The sequence below is a fragment of the Gymnoscopelus microlampas genome (genome assembly GCF_963454915.1).
Source record: "Gymnoscopelus microlampas genome assembly, chromosome: 6".
NCBI classification, from domain to species: Eukaryota; Metazoa; Chordata; class Actinopteri; order Myctophiformes; family Myctophidae; genus Gymnoscopelus; species Gymnoscopelus microlampas.
In genome coordinates, this window is record NC_139943.1 from 39,306,719 (window position 1) to 39,321,490 (window position 14,772).

At 47.0% G+C, this 14,772-nt stretch overlaps 1 protein-coding gene across 2 annotated transcripts in view; it reads right to left on the reverse strand.

The window, feature by feature from the left end:
• Positions 1–1,415: 1,415 nt before the first annotated feature.
• The window catches only part of otud7a (OTU deubiquitinase 7A), a 64,954-nt gene continuing 51,597 nt past the window's right edge, over positions 1,416–14,772 (reverse strand). For both annotated transcript variants that reach the window (XM_084059919.1, XM_084059920.1), the window contains exons 10-13: positions 13,359–13,508; positions 6,707–6,821; positions 5,623–5,707; positions 1,416–4,837 (exon numbers count right to left, since the gene is read on the reverse strand). In XM_084059919.1, the coding sequence (XP_083916045.1) occupies positions 3,227–4,837; positions 5,623–5,707; positions 6,707–6,821; positions 13,359–13,508 (1,961 nt within the window). In that variant the 3' untranslated portion in view covers positions 1,416–3,226. The remainder of the gene's footprint in view (positions 4,838–5,622; positions 5,708–6,706; positions 6,822–13,358; positions 13,509–14,772) is intronic.

Below are 14,772 nucleotides of genomic sequence, written 5' to 3' on the forward strand. Positions count from 1 at the left end.
AACTCATATCCAGCAAGCCCTCCCTAGAATTCAGCAACTATGGATACCTCACATGGATGTACTTAGAGATGTTTGGGTGTTTTTTATTGTTGTTGTGGCTATTTGGCTGTATAGCAACAATCGTGGTCTTGCCAGTGTTGTGGAGTCCCTGGAGGAATAAGGCAGAGTTACAGCCCTGGAATGCTGCCCTACTTGGCAGTTGACTCATAACAATCTCAACTCGCTGACCTCAGACCGGGTTCGAGGGAGTTTTCCTCAGATTTTCTTTTCGGAGAAATGAGACACGGTGGAAAAGCCTTATTCTGAAAACAGTTACCGAGATGAATGGCATTTTCCGTTGAGTCCTGACCAAGGCAAATGTCTAAAAAAAAATATGGATGGCTTCTGTGACTGATGTGTATGATTCCTGAAGTTAGCTAATTTATTATTTGTCACACGGCTGTGTCGCTCAACCTTTTTGGCGTCACCTTGAATCTCATCGAAATCGGTCTGTCCGTCTTTTGTTTTTCTAATCAGCAGAAAACGTCTTGTCCTTGCTTTTTAAACATTAAAAAAATAGGAATACTTAGGAATACTAATTATATAACGGAAGTGACGGGATGTTTGGCCCAAACCATATGGCCAAATATGGAGTCGTTCATCATAGATACGTCATAGGTGACAAGATTCACATGAAGCCAAGCCACGTCATTATTCGTCTTGTTCAGTTGAAACTCAATTATATTTGGCGAGCGACAAAAACTAAAGAGGTTCATGCACTCAGTGGAGTGCATACTGTGTCTCTGCCAGGCCTGGTGTCCAGTCCATGACGTTTGTCATCTATGACATTACATGTATGGGCATGGTTTCAGCCCGATCTGACCGCCTTTCACTTCCATTATAAAAGTTAAGTTCAATATTTCAAAGACAGTACTGGGGAGGTCATTCCTTGGCCTATCGGCAGCATGCACAAGAAACTTGCCGCTGATTGGTCCAGCAGTTTGAGATTAGCTCTAGACAGACAGACAAAGGCAAACGCATAATCCCTCCCCTTGCCTTGGAGCTGGCGGAGACCACAATGTGTCCCAATACAGCATTGATAACAGTAGGCCTAATAGGTCTACTACTCATTCTGAAGTCATCCTTAACCAGAACAGGCAAATAAGTCAAAGTGTATTGGGCTACATCATTGTACTTACGAAATAAGACCTTTCTCCAGTACAATATATGTGTAGTATAAACACCATAAAGTCTTGACTGCCTTTGATCAAATCATATATCTCCATGGAACAAGGTAAATGAATATTTCTCCAGACTGAGCATTGACCATTTCCTCTGTCTAAATTTACATCCCCATCCATAAAAACAATGAATGACACAGACACATCATATTTGTAACAATAAACTATTTTTTTCTTTTCATATTTACATCCGTACAGTACCTAATGTGCAAATAAATAATTTAAAGTAGTGTAAAACTTTCAAAGGAATACAAAATCATATCTTACAGTCCTAACATGGTGAGAGTCCATGAACTGGTCACGTAGAAACGAGGAAGAGGAGCGGAGGAACATCACTGCAGTGTGTGCGCACGTATAGGGGTGTGTGTGCGCGTAGAGTGAGTGTAAAGATAGGAAGTGAACCGAGGAAGCAGTGGAACATCCTTGGCCAGGACACACTCAGGTAAGGACAGTGTGGTCGAATAATATCCAGGCATCACCAGAACAAACACAAACACGGCTTCTTTTACAGTAGTCATGTCCAATGGGCAGTAAGCACTGGGGACGGGTGTCTGGAACACGTGTATTATCATTTGCACCAGAACATTTTCTGGTACAAAAGGCATACACAGTTCCGAAACCCACTGATTGGTTAAAGCACTAATGATATCACAAAAGGCTTGAGGTGCTCTTAGCAGCAGCAGGTGTGTTTTCTTTTTTATGGCCTCCCCATATGAAAGAAGTACAGACAATCTTAACGTTGGACCAGTGACACATGTATACTCTATATTGTAGTAGGTCACCACATAATGCTAGTAGCATGATCGCACAGTCTTGTGTGTTCGATTAGAGACGGGCTAGAGACACACGTTAATAACACTTCAAACAGATGGAGCCACGATTCCTGCTCACCTAATACTATCAATGGGGCGATTAACATTTCGCTCAGAGGGAAAGACACCATGAACACTGCATATTCATTCAACCCATGCATATTGGTCAATGTTTGGCACATACATTTACATATTTGTAAATTCAGAGCTACTGATGGTCACTTTTTCAATAAGCCAGTTTGGCAGCGCTACGGAGATCGAGTTGACTAAAGGGTACAAAAACCTTCATGAGACGTTGTATTGCACGACGTTCTCAACCCAAATGCTGACACATCTGACCACTTCCATTGCACCAGGGCGAGCACAGAGGTACATTGTATGAACGAGACAGGTTTATATTAGATCCTAATCCAACACCATGGTCCATGTTTATTCATGTGCATTCCTGTACTTGAAGGTCTTTTACAAAAGCACACCGTAATAATCCTTTAAAATGTACAAGACACAGTCAGACTTACAGTAGCTATCATTTGGTGCATAGACAAAACTGGGAGAGGGAGTAGCAAACATCACCAAATTATTGCTTTTAAGTTAAATGTTTCCTCCCCCTCGCATTTCTTTTGATTGCGAAACAACCACAATTTCTCCACAAACAACACTTTGAAGACCTAAACATAAATATTGTATTAAAACTGGTTAAATTAGACAAAATGCTCCTTCCACGTAAGTCGCAAACCTTTCACGCTCTCAAAAATACAGGACTTTGCCTCACATATAGAAAATACAGCACAGGAAGAGATGACTTTTACTCTAAAACAAGTAAAAGACTAATGCCGAATTTATGCTCCGTCACACGACAGCGGTCGCATGCCAAAAATTGCAGATGTACAAGCTCCCAACGCGTTGCATCAACAGCGCACTGTGAGCTTGCACATCTGACTATTTCTGGTGCGCGGCACCGTTGTGCGACGAAACATAGATCAGGCTTAAATTCAATGAGACAGAGAAAACACAGAAATAGTACAACATCTGGCCAAAGCTGCTCACTGTTTCCAGTTCTGCTTCCCACATAATAAAGTAGTATTCTTTACTAACGAGAGATGAGTAACTGGGACACAAAGGGGAGTGTTCTTCAACAGAGTAGGAAAATGTATGCCGTTACATGTTAGGCTAAATGTGGAGTGTGGTCGGCGGCTACGCAGGCCTGTACACTTTGCTCTCCCTCTCCCTGCGTTTCACCTCCTCTCGGTAACAGTAGGAGCAGTAGTTGTCTGTCTCCAGCCTGCCGTAAAAGGAGCAGTTCTCCCGCTTGCAGCGGCGTTGCTGAAAGCAGTACAGAGGACCCCCGGGGCTCCGCCCTTTGGTTTTGTCCTGGCTGAAACAGGTGTGCGCCGAGGGGTCCTCGTCGGCGAACTCCAGGCAGTCCCGGATGTCCCCGGCGTCGAACCCGTTGGTGTAGGTGTGGGACTTGTGTTCGCCCGCCATGTTGTAGGACAGTGTCTCCATGGCGTTGATGGTGCGGACCCCCGACAGGCGGGCGGGGCTGTAGCTCTGCGAGGACAGCGAGCGATTCTGCTGGGGGTAGGTGGCGCATGTTTTCAGGCTGCCCACCACGGGCTTATAGGGCTCGTCCTGGAAGCTGGAGGATTGCACGTTGACGTCTCGCAGGTGGATTACGCTGTGCCTCTGGATGGGCGGGGTATGGCTGTAGTGGGCGGACACCGGGACGGGCCCCGGTCTCTTAGCACCGATACTAGGGGAGGCGTAAGGGGCCGGGACCGAGACGGGGGCCGGGTGTGAGGTGTAGTGGGCGGCTGGGGGCGGGGTGAGAGGTGGGACAGAGGTGGGTACCAGCGGGGGGGCCGCGGGGGTGGGGCTGTTCCTGCCCTGCATCTTGAGGCCCAGCGGCGCCTGGGAGCTGTGGCTGTAGGCGTGGGCGTGGTGCGGCAGGACCGGCGAGCAGCTCTCCGGAGGGGAGCTGTCCGACCGCTCCCTCTGAAAGACGCTCTCGAGCTCGGGCTTCTTCAAGGCGTTGGCATTGGCCACGGTGGCCGAAGACGGCTTCTTGTCGCCCTCCTTCCTCCTCTGCTCCTGCTCCTGGCTGAAGCGTTCCTGGGCGCTGCTCAGGTAGTAGCTGATCATCTCCTCGTGGAACTGGTGCCGGTGGCTGGTGAGGAGGAGGCCAGCGAAGATGAACTTGCGCTCGCCCTGCATGGCGGCCCGCAGAATGTTGAGGCTGAGCTTGACATCGGTGCTGTACTTCCAGTTGTCCAGGGTCTTGTCTCCTCCCGGGAACCTCCCCACAGTGTCCGCTCGCTCGGTGGGGGAGGAGCCAGAGGGCCTGTCTTGGTCCGTAGGGGAGGGGCTGGTGGCCTTCTCGGAGGAGGTGGAGCTGGCCGATTGGCCTGACTGGCCTGATTGGCCTGACTCCTCCTTGCTTCCCTTGACGTTCTTTGACTCTTTCTTCTTCATCTTCTCCCCACCGTTGTCGCCATTGCGGGTGGTGCCAGAGTTCGACTTGTTCATTTTGCCGTGCACGAGGCCACCCAGACCTCCCATGTTCTTCTTCAGCTTGATGCCCAGGGTTTTGCTGAAGCTACCCAGTTTGTTGGCCACAGAGTCAGCCCGGTTCTTGTCTTTGTCCTTGCGATGCTTGTCCTTGTCCTTGTCCTTACCGCTGGGCTTCCCGGTGTTGACGTTGGAGTTGCTGCCGACAGACTCGCGATCCGAGTCCATGGACTCGGCCAGGGATTGGACGTCCTCACCTGCGGAGGCCGTGGGCGACTCCGGCTGAGCCAGGGGAGCCTGCGGCAAGGACACACACACACACCACACGCACGCACGCACGCACGCACGCACGCACGCACGCACGCACGCACGCACGCACGCACGCACACACGCACACACGCACACACGCACACACACACACACACACACACACACACACACACACACACACACACACACACACACACACACACACACACACACACACACAGTGAGAAACCACACATATAGTAGACTACTGTACGCAGTAAAAAAAAGAAAATAATTTAGTCTTGCATAGCCAGACGTTCAGAGATCAGAGAACAGAGGCAAGAACGGCTGCTGACAAAGCTACATCCACTGCTTTGAAATCAAATCATCACCATCCCAATAGGAAGGAGCATTGGTTCTGAAGTTTTTTTCTTCTTTTTAGAACTGCTTCCAACCAGTGTAAGCACATACAATACATTTCTGATTGTCTGGCTTGGTTATCAGCAACATTTTCACAGCATCTTGATTGAAGGAACATTAGGGAAGGTTGGTATCTAAATAATCAACAGAGAGTCTTTCATGGATTTCCTACAAAGTTGTAAAACCGATTCCAACAAACCCGTAAATCAAACACATGCTTGTGCTTGCCGCTGTTTACGTGTCCGCTCTCACGGCAGACTGTGTGGGGATACTGAGAACATAATAACATCCTGACAATAAAACTAAATTGCAGGGACTGTATGATTTAAAGGACATCTGGAGCATAGCATCCATAAATGAGCCAAATCAAATGTGACACACATGAAATGTTACATGCGGCAAAACATCATTACCCTGGTTTCAGACGGGATCCGGATCCACGTTACGTTCATGTAGTTGTGCAGGAGATTCAGTTTGGCCTCCAGGGAGAGGATGAGGCTGCAGAGAGACATCCAGAGGTTAACGCTAAGTCATGTGATGGAGCTCCCACAACCACACATCCAGGGCTTAACACCCAGTCATGTGATGTGACCCTCTCACAAGCACATCCAGGGTTAACACAGTCATGTGATGGAACCTCCAAAAGGACTTATGTTCTAATTTATACTCCATCATATGACAGCGCCGCTTTCCGAAAATAACGGATGTACAAGCTCACAGCGTGTTGCAATGCAATGTGTTGTCAGCTTGGTGGATCTGCCATTTCCAGTGTATAAATCAGGCTTTCAATGCGCCATTGTTTCATGACATTAAAGTAACATTTCTAAAATTCTACAGCACAGGCAAGATATCATTTCTTTATTCCAAATACTGCGTCCATTTATCTGTACCGTTTAATCAAAACATTCTAACACATAACAATCCAATTCATCGGTGACATAATGATGGTTGTATTGTGGATGTTATTTCACATAACATACAGAACAGTTATTGTTCTAAATGCTTCATATCTGTACCCTTAAGAATGTACATACCTCCAGCCTGTTCCAGGGATAAGTATACCACCTGACTGGCAAGAATGTGAAACAGATACCCTTACATAAACTCATTCCTAAACACCGAGGCCAATCCGGACTGGCAGGAGGAATGCTGCTTTAGCACACTCGTTCCTGGGAAACCCTATGGATGACTGACACGGCTCACAATTTGTTCTCTGCTTCGCTCTTTGAAGTGACCGAGAGCCCGGAGCCCATGACCAGACCTAAATCCCTCACAGTGAACTTATACAGACACAATGGAGCCTTATGTATCTATATACTGTATACATACTGTACTGCATGTGTGTTAATATATCCATTTGTAACTCAGAGAGTGTTACAAATGTAACCAAATGGACCCTTGTATGCACATAAAGAGAGATGTTTCTGGTCTGCACATAGTTCTGGTACTTTGGTAGAAAGCAGTCCAGGTAATCGGTCCCGGTGCTATGGGACTTACTTGGCTAGTTTGGCGTTGTCGTTGTCATCTCTCCCCCACTCCCAGTCTCTCCCAGGGTCCACGGCGAAGTGGAGTGCAAGTAGCTTGTGTTCAGAGTCGGTCAGAGGGATAACAGCTGGAAGACAGAGGAGAGGTTGAGGGATTCGGTCCGGTTTGGCTGCATCGTCGGTGATTGTGTACGCAATGATGTCAAGGTGTCAAAGACAACATGAAGGCTGCACACGTTGTGTCAGCCCGTGGGATTATCAACGAGTAGACTCAGAAAAAACAACCCCCCCCCCCCCAGGCAACCAGGTTGATGAACAATTACGCTACAGGCCTGTTACCTGTCTGACTAACACACACACACACACACACACACACACACACACACACACACACACACACACACACACACACACACACACACACACACACACACACACACACACACACACACACACACACACACACACACACACACACACACACACACACACACACACACCTGACAACGCAAAGGAACCTGACACATACTGTATAAGATTGCACAAACAGTACAAACATAATGCACACACATAAATATATAGATGCTTATATTCTGCGCACATACTGTAGTGTACATACTACATACTGCATAGTATTACCTATTTAGAAGTAGGAACCATGCACACAGCACCTTCAAAGCACAGATTCATGTACATACTTCATTGCTACTTGTTATTCTTAATTATGTGTTTTGTTTTTGTTGCTACATTGCTACTACACTATTGAGGAGCCGAAACAAAATGACTTTACTCATGTACTCAATGATTCAATAGAATCATGATTTATAACCCTCTCAAACAGGACAGGTGTTTGTATCACTGTACACTGCGTCCGCCTACCTTAACTTACCTAACTCTAGGAGATACACCTGTTATGTGACACTAGTGTCACATAACAGGTTAGGTCATCAAGCCATGAAAGTTAAAACTCAAATGGTTACTTCTTTCATAACACTGCAATGCAATTCCTGTCCTGGTCCACTGAAGCTGCCAATAAACGGCAAATGGAAACATGTGTTTTTAAGCTAGCTTATAATTAATTTTCTTAATTAATAATAATGTATTCATTTTAACCATTCTTTTTCATTATTTTCATTCAGCTCAAAAGTACTTTGAGCTGCTTGCTTCCAATGTATTAAAAGTGCTATACAGATACAGATTATTATTTACTACTACTACTACTACTACTACTACTACTACTACTACTACTACTACTACTACTACTACTACTACTACTACTACTACTACTACTACTACTACTACTACTACTACTACTACTACTACTACTACTACTACTACTACTACTACTACTACTACTACTACTACTACTACTACTACTACTACTACTACTACTACTACTACTATGTCTCGCCAACGGTAGCCAGTATTTCCACATTGTCGCAAACAGAAAAGGGAAAACCTGGAAAACCACTACAGGTAAGGTTGTGGCAAGGGCGTGGCATTCGCTGTTGCTTTCACCAACACAGGAAGGAAAGGTGGAGAAGATTATCGACAACAGCGACACGTCTGCTTATGTCCTGAACAGCCCTCTCACCCAGTGCCACTAAAACGATAAGGGTGTGAGGAACAATGCAGTCACGCATTGTAGTGCACGACCAGTGGCCCTGAAATGGTTTCATTCGATAGCATCTGTCTGTCTGTCTGGCTGTCTGTCTGTCACACGAGCAGGAAGAGCGTTTCAACAGCCATCGGCAAATGCAAAACAATAGAACGGTAACCCACCCGCACTTCCTCTTGTGGGAGGCGTGAAGTGTGCACAAGCGTACAATGTGTGTGTGTGTGTGTGTGTGTGTGTGTGTGTGTGTGTGGGTGGGTGTGGATAAGACCCACAGTGTGAGGAAGAACTGCTGTGTTCTTCTGGACCACCTGACCGTTCTCCTCAGGCAGTTTAGTGTGGGGGCTGTTGTCCGCATGACAGCAGGGTGATGCAGCCTGTTCAGGCCGAGGACATTCCAGCCTCACTGTCAGTCCCAGATGGAACATACAGTCTCCTCCCTGCCTCACAAATCCTTTTACTGCCAATAGGCTGCTCTGCAGGCGGCACACACACACACACACACACACACACACACACACACACACACGCCCCTCCTTTTTCATGACAATGAAACTGTGGGGCAAATCCTACCATCTCTCTCTCTCTCTTATCCTCTCTTTCGTTTTCTCTCTCTCTCTGTGCATCTGTTTGGCGTGTGTGTGTGACGTGTATAGCATGATGAATGTGCCTGGAAGTGTGAGTTGAGTCATTGACAGTGATGACACATCTTTGTAGCATTTCCCAAAGAGAGAACAAGAACAGGCCAGAACCAGAATAGTCTCCGACTCTCCATTGATATGATCACTTTGCCACCAGGCCGGCAGGCAAGCAAGCAGGCAGGCAGGCAGACAGAATGTCGCACCATCAACAGAGCAAATATATCACTAAGAGCATCTGGAAAGTCTCTCAATAGATCTCAGAGCGGCCGTTTGCTTTTTTCATGGGTGCAAATTAAAGTGCCTTACAGAGACCCTTTCAGAAGGCCGGTGCCAATTCGGCACTGTCTGGCATTCTGCAAATACTGGCATGGCTTGTTGAATTCTAGGAAAAGAGTAGAGGGATGGGGGACATGAGGGATGGGGGACATGGGGTCTCCTTACAGAAGAAGCATCTTGCTTACAATGCTTCTATATATTTTCTTTTTTTTAAAAGCCACAACAAACAAAGGAAAGGCTCAATATAATGATCATGCAAACGTGTACAGAGCACACTGGGCCAAGCTCCCACTCAGTTCCCACTCAGGTCATGCAGCGGGCAGCCGAGGCCTTTAGGGTCGCGTCCCAGCTCCCACGGTGCAGCTGTCCTTCCCTCCCCTCTCTGTTCCGAAGTGCTGTGTATGCCGTTGTTCCCGTTCGGGGCTTGGTCCGCTTCCAGCGTCTAGTGCTTGCCAACAGAGCTCCGGGGGACTGAAGTGTGCTGTAATGTATTTACTATCCCCGTCGGCAGCCTCGATTCCGCTGTCCTTGAATGACCGATTCGCATAACATATGCGGGGATGACATCAGCGCAGACCTCCGCGGAATGTGAGCTGTGTACTCAGCAGCGTAGCTTTGCTGCTGCTAGCTCGCCTAGCGCCCGTTCAGTATGCATCTTAGATTTTGGTGGAATAGAGACGTGGAGGAGGGGGGTGGGGGGGGCTGGGTGTAACCTGGTGCTGCAAAAGGATGCAGCTGTTGGAAGTGTGAGGGGGTTGACATTTGTGTTTGTTCATTTATGTCTTTGGAGGAGGACCAGGCAGACGTGTGTGTGGCGAGCATCTCAATCCTAACTCCTGTGTGTGCGTGGAGAGCATCTCAATCCTAAAATCCCGTTTCAGGGGAGAGGAGAGGAAGCAGATTATTGATTCTCTCTCTATAGCTTACTGCGTTTCGTCACGTCGCAACCTTTACACACAGACAGACACACACAGTAACAAGGCTGAGCAAATGTTTCCCCTCCGCTTTGTTTTTGAGGACAATTTGTACTGCCTGGAAAACGTACGAATTTGAATTCCTGACTTCGGCCACTGTGCACAGCTGCAGATTTAAGGGGTCTAATTCACCACAATAAACAGCAGTCACGCATATAAACAAGGCAGTGTTTGGCCTCACATATTTTAACAGCGGAAACATGTCTGTGATTACAAAAGCATCACATTTGAAGTAACATGTTAAACAAAACAACCGGTTGATCGCCATATTGATACCATTAGGCTAAGTGTATTGTACTGTAAAGTAGGGCACTGGAAGTGTTTAATAGAACCAGTAGTTAAAATCCCAGCCAGAGGTGAATGACTATACCATGCTGTTCTGTAGGTGGTCTTTGTGTAAAAGAGGACCATTTACTTCACTGAGAGTTAGCGGGCTGATGATGGGAAGCCAAGGAAAACCAGCTAGTCTTTTGATACTGGGAGCAGAGCTTGAAATAGAGCCTGAGTTTTCCGAGGGGCCGGCCCCTCTCGCACATCGCTAAACCACAGAGTGAAAATAAGCCGACAAGAAGGCATGGTCACTGGCGTCTGTCGAGGAACCACCCATTATCAAGCAGTAGGTGAGCAGGATTTGGCAGACAAAAAAAAACACACCTGACTGCCTTACACAGAAAACACTCCTAACTGCTCCTTTGGGACCCCAAGTGTGAAAAAAAATATTAAACAAATAATTCTGAAAGAAAGTCTCACTTCATCCTCGCAATAACCCCTTACTCCATATAGTCCCCCCCTTCACCCTCGCCGTTTTTTTTTCCTGACATCAACCCAGAAGCCCCATCAAAGCCGCCACAGCAGCCCATGCTAGCAGCCCATAAAAGGGGCAGTGGCGTGATGTGTCAGTGTGATTTAGGCTCAGGTTACTGGGAGGGACCGGGCTATAATCTTCCATAGACAGAGCTGAAGAAAGAGCCAGTATTCTAGCCGAGCCTCTGGCACCTGAACACACACACCGGCGTGACAGCCCCTCGGATGCTCCTCGCTGGCTAGTGGCTAGGGGAAATGGAGAGACCCTCCACCTGAGACGCCCACACAGTGGCCGGCCTGTGAAGGGAGTCCAGTCCAACCAACCTCTCCTCCTACACAGGACAGGATGGTTGGTTTGTTGGGGCCCCCCCGGCCGTGCTGGACCCTGCCCATATGTGGCAATGTGCTGCAGAGGGCTTAGGGTCCGTCTGAGGCTACCTTGCCCTAATTGGCAGTGGAAGATTGGGCCCTGTCTGTCTAGCTGACCCTCTGTCCTTCTGTCTGTTTGTCTGGCACCTGCTCAGACAAACATGCACTAATGCAGCCTGGTGAGGCAAGGCAAAGCTTGTGACATAAAACACTTGCTGAGGCTGTCCCTGCGCCTCATGCTCTTCGCTAACAATAAAATACATATGCTGTAAATAAATATGATCACAAACATGTATGTGCTATATCCTTGCATGCAGACCTATAGCAGTAATGTAGAGGAGCCGAAGCAACAGCATATTGCTCTGTATGTTAGCTGTGTAAAACCAATACACAGGATACATATATACACAGAGCTTTGTATTTTGACAAGTGTGTGTGTATTTTGATAACATAGTGGAGAGCGACTGCAGATGAAATGTACTCTAATCCTAGCACAGGACACCCTGTACCAGACAGTGCTAAGGACGGTCATGCAGCTACTGTGTTATAACACTGCTGTGGAGTTCTATGGACACAAGCACCACCTTCTGGACAAAAACGAGAATTACCTCCCCTGTAGTAAAAAAGAGCTTAATAAAAGTGGCAGCACCAAACAATTATGGGCACAGGAGTAGCACGGCTTTGATGTGTGGCTGGCTTTATGGAGAATGACTTCAGGGAGTAAATAGCAGGTTAGTAACCATGCCTGTCTGTTAGTCTGCTGTGCGCTGCAGACTGCAGTGGTCATAATGACTAGGTTGGTGTCTGCAGGCCCAAAATAGGACCATAGTATGTATGCACACACACACACACACACACACACACACACACACACACACACACACACACACACACACACACACACACACACACACACACACACACACACACACACACACACACACACACACACACACACACACACACACACACACACACACACAGACAAAGGCTAGAGAGAGAGAGAAAGAGAGCAGGAGGATAGGGGAGTCTGTGTAATGTGAGTGGGGGAGTGAGTAAGATTTGTGAAAGAGTGAGAGAAAGAACGAGTGAGAGAGAAAAAGAGAGTAAGACATAAAAAATAAGGGGGGTGTAGAAAGAGAGAAATAAGAGTTGGCCAGCTGCCCACGCGAATGACAAGTGTGTTCCACCCACTAGGGCTGATACAGAGAGGTGCTGTGACTACCAAGGCCTGGTTGTCAAGGAAACCTGGCCTATTTGTCACTCAAAGGAACTCCTTGTGAGGATAACTGTGACCTCGGGTGTGAGCGACGCATCCTGAGTGGGCAAAGTTTAAATCTGAATAAGGCCAGAGCGCAGAGTCACATAGCAGAGGCACAACGGTCACTCAGCCGGCATTGAGCCACACACTTACAGTATGTTTTGGCGACAAAGTGTCGACGAAAACAATGTGTTTTCAGTTGAAAATATGTTGTCGCACGACCAGCAAAACGCAGGCTTAAACGCAAAGTCAATATGCTCAACAAGGCACCCTTCGCACCATATACTTCAATGAGGAATTGAGTAAAACCACTTATAGTAAGTCAGATAGGACAACGCTAGGACATTATTCTTTACTCTCTCTCTCTCTCTCTTTCTCTCTGATTCTTGCTGGGATGCTTTAATAATAGATCACAGGTAATTAGACCGCAGTCTCATATATTATTCACCTTTGGCAGGACAGGCTGAGCTCTCTCTCTCCCTTTCTATCTCTGTCGCTGTATCCCCCGCCCTCCAGCAAAAAGCAAAGGGCAAAACTGCCCGACAACCACACAATACGGCAGATGACATTTTAAATTTGCACGTGCTTTTCAGCAGATGAGGGACTGCCCCCGTCCTCTGCAGAGTCCTGCTATACTGTATGTAATGCTGTATATCCCTAGAGTTGGCCCATTGTTTTCCCTCTGTTCTATCCTGGGGGCTGTGATGGGGCAGCGGGTTGGTTACCTTGCTCCCGCTGCACGTCCCTTTGCTCCATGGACACCAGGGCTGAGAAGTGGGCCTGGTCGTAGGCCAATACCAGCGGCGAACAGTGGCAGCGGCTTGGGGGCACCTCCAGAGGCAGATACAGACCTCCAAATGGGATAGGAGCAAATGCTGGGAATAAAAAAATAAAAGTATAGGTAAATAAACTCACCTTCTCATGGGAGATTCAAGAGGGTTTATTTTTCACTCACTCGTCATACAAGTACAAGCAGCGAAATGTAACTCTAGTGTAAGTTCTCTCTCTTTCATCTTTATTGCTAGAATTGTCATTCACAGCTTGAAGTGTGAGCAGTTCTAGCCAATCTGCAGTCAGCCAATCAGCCGATATACTATATCACTGCCTCTGACCCTGTAATTCTCTTTTCAGCAAGCAAAGAGCAACCATCCCAACTCCACCTTGTCTCAATCGTCTAGAGTTGAGAAGGAAGGAGATTCAGGATGCTGTGGGCGCTGGGGGTGTGTCTTTTCCTCCGCGTCATCAGCGCCCATACATTAGGTGGGGTTGGCCCACTCTGTGTGGAGTTTGCATGTTCTCCCCGTGTCTCTCAGGGTAGTTAAAGGAGCTACACCATGAATTTAAAAAATAATAATAATATTTGATATCATATTGTTTATGTCCCTCAAACGTTTTTCAAAAGGTTTGAGCCTAAATCAAGCCTCAGATATACTCATTCCAACTAACTTCTCTCTGGCTTATAAAGCACTTTCACCTGCAATACCACATTGTCCTGTTTGGCACGGGGCGCTATTGAGACAGTTTGTATGCATGTCATGTCCTGGTTCTGTGCGGAAAAAGTAAAAAAAAAAAAAAAGAAAAAATTTAAAAAAAATTAAAAATGAAAAAAAAAAAAAAAATTTTTTTTTTTGATTTTTTTTTTTGGTTAGAACTGAAAAACGGGAGGAATTGTTCCCAGACGTGACGTAGGGTGGGGGAACAAATCTGACGGACTGTTTTCAGACCAATTTACATGAAAACCACAGATAGCCTATGAAAGCTTGCATGCTCGAAGTCGGGTATTTGTTGGAACAGAAGAGAGGTGTGGGAGACCAAAAACACACAAAAATGAAGAAAAAGTTAAAATTCATGGTGTAGACCCTTTAATACCCTCACAAAAACATGTAGTAATCCTGGTCACTATAACGCCTCCCCCATGTCAGCGGGGGCGCCTGATGGAGTGGAAGGGAACTGGTTGGAATAACGTGTTCCTTCCACGCGCTACGTCCAACCAGGGAAACTCCCCCCTGTCAGGTGACAAGAAGGTCAGTTGGCTCTCATGCATTGAAGGAGGCATGAGCTCGGCCCTGGCCTACCTAGGCTGGTGAGGGGAGTGTAGTGCCCAGGATCACTTAGAAAATCGGCACCGGGTGAAAAATA